Below are 6535 nucleotides of genomic sequence, written 5' to 3'. Positions count from 1 at the left end.
AGTTATTTTCCTTGTAAAATTAAAATCAATACTTTTCTTAGAGGAAGAAATTTCTCTCTTAAAAAGAGAAAATGATTGAGAGAAAAGATATAGTTGAACTACTCTAGTAGAAAATAGCATAAGCTATTTAATTTTTTTTAACATCACATTCATTGTATTTTTTTATTGGCTTACAGAAAAAATTGCTAATATTTGAAGTCAGTACTAAATCAATGTCTAAATATTCTTATGAAGAAATTCAATAATAGTTTCCAGTAAAAACTTTTTAACGAAAAGTCCATGCATGCCTCAGATATGCTTTTTGTTTGTTTGTTTTTTATTTTTGGGGGTTTTTTTTTGCTAACAAACTACATGCAAGGGACATTTGTTATAATGATAGAATCTATGAAAACAAGGACCTGTTTGTAAATAAATCTTCAAAAGGAACTGTAGCACTGAACAAAGTTGTGTTGAGATACCAGTTTAACATAATTTCACTTAAACTTTTTTTATTCCACTCATCAATCTTATCTGTACACTTAGGTCAATTACTAGCAGTTAACAATGGACAATGGGTGAGATGTTGTCTGTAACCATTCATTTGTCCCCACATTCAATGAACACTTGCAAATAAGGATAAAGAATTCATCACTTTTGAGTTTCTAATGAGTTGTATGTGTACACATTTGGGATTTCTGCTCTATAGTTCCCTTAACTAGCATCTGTGGTCAGACATTTACACTAAGTGAAAATGGCCCCACTTTCACAAGCCTAAGGAAAAAGGTTACTCCAAAAGATCATCGTCCACTTTTACCTCTGATTTTTTTTTTCCCCAAATCTAATGAAAACTCCTCAATATTCTTATCCAGATGATAGAAAATGAAGTCTGTGTGGCTGACACTTTGAAAAGTCCCCAGCTCTGCTGTAGGCTGAAATACATGAATTGTTCTGCAGCTGGAAAGCAATTACAATAGGAAGAAACACTCTTCAAATTCAGTGTATGTCTTATTATATTATTACGAGTACAATTGTGAATTTCCTTAAGTAGTTCTCCCATGGCTATCCTTGAATTTTGTTGTAAGTAGCTTTCTGATTTTTTTCTGAAGTGTACTTAATGAAAAGAATCTTTGTCAGTACCCCTTATCATTATATATTTTCTTCTTCAAACAGAAAAGAAGCTTAAACTACACTATCTTTAATATTACTTTGATTTTTTATCTAGGCACGCCAGTTATACTCTGCACACATATATATACATTTCATCATCTGGGATCAAACCACACATTTTATGAATGTCTTCAATTTCTATCTTATTGGAACAGTGACCACATTTGTTGTCATTTTTTGGGCTTGTTTGCCACATTTTGGGCTTGTGATTTTTCACTTAGAGTAAAGCTGAATTCCCTGAATAAGAAATTTGCTACAAGTAAGGTGCCTAGCTCATCCTAAAACTATGGTATCCTGAGGCCTACAACAGAAGATGTTCTAAAAGCAGGATAAAGATTCCTCTAGCATCAGTCATCCAAGTATGAAAGGCTAGCATGTGCATACATTCAAAAGATGCCTTTTGAAATCAAACTTACTGCTTTTTATTTCTGTGAAATCATATGCTACATCCATACCCAGTAGGAATCCCAGTCTACTTAATCTGAAACTCTTACATGTCCATCATGCAATGGAAGTGTGCAGAAGCACAACTATTTGCTGCTTGTCGTTTGGGCTTTGGCAGCTAAAACATATTAAACAAACCAAATATATCAATCTTCTCATCATAATCTTGAGCAAATAGGTCATAGAGAAAAGACTTTGCATAGACATTTCTATCTAGAATTACACCATTTGAAGTCATATGGCAGGCTTTATTCAGCAAAATTTCAGTGACTTTACTATTATAGTAGCCACACAGGTTGCCTAAAATACCTGTTATAGCTGGAGAAAATAGCAAATAAACAGAATATAGAGTAGAATTTCAAACTGCAGTTATAAAAGGTGTGAGGGTGAGGATGCAGTTCCTTATATAATGATTGTACTTTGCCATCGATCATAACTGGATTCATTTTTCACTTTCAGAAAATGAATGTTATCATCCAATTTGAATTTGAGAAAATGCACACTCATAGACTGCTGGGTTTCAAGAACAGATTGACTGAAATGAGCAAAGGAAAGGATTAAAACCCTCTTTCCCAACATAAAAAACCTCATAAAATGAAAAGTCTAAGCACCGCACAGCAAAAGCGTTCCAGCTTTGATTTCTGATTCACTTATTTGTCCCTAGATAGTCACTGCAAAAAAAAAAAATTCTCTTTCGCTCCCTACTCCATAAAAAAAGAAAATAATAATTGCTTCTCTTTCTTCTCCTTGTTGTGAATTTTTGCTTGTCCCCAAGCTCAGGAGAAAGTAAGTTACATTTAAAAGAAAAAAAAGGAAAGGGAGAAGGGGGAAGGGAGAAGGGGGAAGGGAGAAGGGAGAAGGGAGGAGGGAGGAGGGAGGAGGGAGGAGGGAGGAGGGAGAAGGGGGAAGGGAGAAGAGGGAAGGGAAGGGAAGGGAAGGGAAGGGAAGGGAAGGGAAGGGAAGGGAAGGGAAGGGAAGGGAAGGGAAGGGAAGGGAAGGGAAGGGAAGGGAAGGGAAGGGAAGGGAAGGGAAGGGAAGGGAAGGGAAGGGAAGGGAAGGGAAGGGAAGGGAAGGGAAGGGAAGAATTAAGTTCTACCACTGGGTTGGCAAAAAATCCAGAGTTCTTGGCAGTCATAGAGTCAGTGGAGTCAGTTGGAGCTGTTGGAACATAGTCTAATTTTGAGAGCAGCATCATAATTTTCATACAAGCTTGATGCTTCACCTAATGCATGACTCAGAAGTGATTCCAAGTAAAGAATTTGAGGGAACTAAGGAACAAATTCCAAGCCCACCTGTTGATTTTCAAATACAGATCATTGTGGAAAATTTTAAAAGGTTAAGATAAAAGAAGGGTAATTTGGAGAAACAGTGTACTTGTGCTCTCAAAATTTTTCAATTAATATCCATCTCCGTTCACCTGAATGGAAAAAAAGCAACCCTGAATTTATTCACAATTTTCCCTGCTGTACATATTTCAGTTCACAATAGGCCCAGAGGTCTTCAGTAATAAATAAATTAAAAAAAAATTAAAAAGATCTTTCACGATTATTTTTCTTTTGTTGATTGTTTTTACCTTTTCCTTACTTCATACTGACTGTAACTCAAGCTGCTAAAGCACACAGAGCTTGAACCATAAAAGTCAATGGCAACCTTTCCATTGACATTATATTTTGAAAAAAGTTTTCAGCAATTTCCACTTTTAGACTGTAAATTCTACATGAATACCACAGAGTTAGGAGCGCTTAGAATTTCCCTTGTTCAGGTTTTACCTGAACATGCTGTCAACAAATATTGATCTATTAATGAGAGGTGTAATCTAATGACAACTACCTCTTACATACTGATAACCTTCATCTCCCACTGAGAAGGGTTAAAGAATTTGTGAAACTTCTTAACCATAATGAAAGGCTGGAACCATTTCTAACATAAAAATGCATGGCATTGGGGGACATTTTCAGAATAGCTTTTGCAAATAGAAATCAAGGTCACTTCAAGTTTGACACTGAGTTCTGTCTACCTTTCCAAGTATGTTGGGGAAACCTAATTAAATAACAAGTAGCCTTTTTGGTAGCAGTCAGAACTCCAGCTTTGAGTTGGAGGTAGGAAGTACATAACTGAGAAAGGGGGATAGAAATATTTTAAATGGTTTGAAACGCAACAGCAACTGCTGGATTTGAGCCAAATGGGTTTTACCCATTTTATCTGAATTGCTTTTGGCTGTTCCTAGTAACCCTGTTTTAATATGCACTTATTTTCCTGTATTACAGGACACCTAGGAACTTACATCCCTCAGAGAGCTTCGACAGCAAAGTGGTTAATGTTTGAAGAATGAATCATTCTTTCCTTTGCCATGACACTGGGTTCTTATTGTACAACCCTGTACAGTACTTAGCAATATTTTTTTAAGATTTAAAAAGCAAAGAGTTACAAAACCATTTGCAATTGACTTGAAATAGAAAAGATAGCACTTTTTAAATCCCATTATATAGTACACCGTATAAATTACAGAGTATTCAAATGCATAAATGCATCTGTTTAACATTTATCAAATGTAATTTTTTCATTGCTGTGAGGGTTACTTTCTCCAGAGTTTTTTCTCTTTATCCTTTACACCCCCATCTCCCCTTACTATCACGTATGACAGTGCTCCAGGTCTGAGACATTGCTATTGCAGTATCGTATGTTATTGGGGATGTGACAGTCTGTGTAGTTAATGCCCCCATTTGGGGTATAAATGGGCTGCAGTCTGAAATCTCCTTTAAGGAGCTGATCATTATTTAAGGACACAATCTGGAAGCTGGTTTCCGTCATTTCCAGGATGGAGTTGTCCTTCTTGGTTCCTGCCTCACAGTAGTCATCTTTCCGACGGCCTCGATTGTATTTCCACTTCTGGGAGGTGTAACGCCCCTTTTTGTGCATGTGCCAGCAAAAAATGCTGAGAAGGACCACGAGCACAAATATCACTGCACCCCCAATTAAACCTGCAAGCAGAAATGGGGAGCCCAGGTTCTGAGAAGTTGTCTGCTCATGGCTGGAGGGAATGTTGCCGCCACTGTTCGAAAAGGAAGCCTTTGTTGTGGCTTCTGAACAGACAGTGTCTTCTCCAGTTCGGTAATTATTATAAGCATCCAGAGGAACCAAGCAAATCCGATAGGTGGATTTGGGCTCCAGATTTACCAAGCTGAAGTGTTGTTTCTCACCACTAACTATTCGTTCCTGAACAATTCCTCCTACCAGACTATGGCCCATTTTAACCCATGTGAGTTTATATGCCATCACAGTAAAAACAGATATCCAGTTAACCTGGATGCAAGTATCATTCACAAAATGGATAGAGAGTTGAATTCGCTCAGATATAGGAGGTGTTACCCTTTCTCTGTCTTCCCTGTCAGGCACAGTGGGGAGTGTGACTATGATAGGAGTCAGAGGACTATACTTAGTACTTGGGGGAGGAACTGATGAGGAGGGAACTAATGTAGTTGGCTTAGCTGTAGCTGGAACTGGGGTGATGACAAGTGACATACCTGGGGTAGTGGTGGGGCATGACAGCATATTCATATTAAGCTCCCTGACTGCCATACCTCGGACCTGCTCTGGTCCCTGACACATAAAACCCCGTACATTGATGGAAGAGGGAATAAACTTGAGCCATTCAGTGACCCACTTAATACTGCAGTCACATAACCAGGGATTATTCCTTACAGTGAGTTGCCTCAAGTTGTGGAGATCATCAAATACACCCTTTACCAACATACGAAGCTGATTGTTGGAAATATCAAGACGTTCCAGTTTGTGAAGGTTTGAGAAGGCTGTAAGTGGTATATGGGTTATCTGGTTGTCTTGCAAGTAGAGCCTTAGCAAATGTGTACCTGGAAGATCAGAAGGAGGATGGGTCAGTGAATTACGCACTATAGAGAATTCCTTGAGCTTGGAGAGGTGGCCAAAGGTGCCTTCAGCTATGCCTTTATTAGTAAGCAGATTGCCATCCAGAATCAGACGTTCCAAACTTGTAAGATTCTGGAAGGCCAAGTCTGAAATGACAGCAATTCGATTTTCATCTACTCGAAGTTCTTGTAAGTCCACTGGAAGGCCTACTGGTACACTGCTTAAGTGATTCTTGGACAAGAACAGAAGCTTGAGGCTGATGGCTTCCCGGAATGCCCCATCCTCAACTCCAACAGTGGAGATGGAGTTGTCATCCAGGTGCAGTTCTTCCAGCTTCAAGAGCTGAGCAAGAGCAGCCCGAGAAATGGTCTGAATGTTGTTTTCCTGCAAGTGGAGAACCCTGACATTTTTGGGCAGGTTCATTGGGAACTCATCCAATTGGTTGCCATAAAGATAGACTGTGTGCACAGACTGGACATTGTGCAATTCTGCAGGAAATCCAGCATTATTTATTTGGTTATTATGGAGGTAGAGGACGGTTACACCCTCTGGTATCCCAAGAGGCACTGAGGTCAAGCTTCGCTCATTACAGTAGACAAAGTTTCGATCGCAGCGGCACACTTTTGGACAGGCCAAAGTTTTGGAGACCTGCATGTAGAGCCCCAGGGAAAAGATAAGCCATGATTTCATGAGAACAGCCCAGTCTGAGGGCCACAATCTAGTCCAGGAACCCATTTCCAATTTCAAGAAATAAAGTATCAAAGTGTTAAAGAGAGCTAATAACAATAATAAAGGACAAGTAGCAAAATCTCAGATCATTAAAACTGGCTTCAGTTTATGTCCAGTGTTCAAGCAGAGGTAAAGTCCTTCAGGCTAAGTATAAAATAATCATTTTACAGTTGGCCCAGCTCCTACTTTTGATAAGAAAGCCACAGTCCTATTAGCCAGGGTTACAAATCTTGTTGCTTTCCTCCATGTGTGCCGAAAGAAACAATAGCTGTGTTCTTGTAGTTGAGCAACCAGTTAATTTAAAGCTACCAAAAGCTGTCTGTACAAGTTG

At 38.8% G+C, this 6535-nt stretch overlaps 1 protein-coding gene across 1 annotated transcript; it reads right to left on the bottom strand.

The window, feature by feature from the left end:
• Positions 1-4221: 4221 nt before the first annotated feature.
• On the bottom strand, positions 4222-6210 carry FLRT2 (fibronectin leucine rich transmembrane protein 2; the record flags this gene model as incomplete). The annotated part of the gene is made up of 1 exon (XM_079537093.1): positions 4222-6210. The coding sequence occupies one exon, from the start codon at positions 6208-6210 to the stop codon at positions 4222-4224; it is 1989 nt and encodes a 662-aa protein (XP_079393219.1).
• Between the last annotated feature and the right edge of the window lie 325 nt (positions 6211-6535).

The sequence above is a fragment of the Tetrao urogallus genome (genome assembly GCF_951394365.1).
Source record: "Tetrao urogallus genome assembly, chromosome: 6".
Lineage (NCBI taxonomy): Eukaryota > Metazoa > Chordata > Aves > Galliformes > Phasianidae > Tetrao > Tetrao urogallus.
This window is presented reverse-complemented; position numbering and strand designations above follow the sequence as displayed.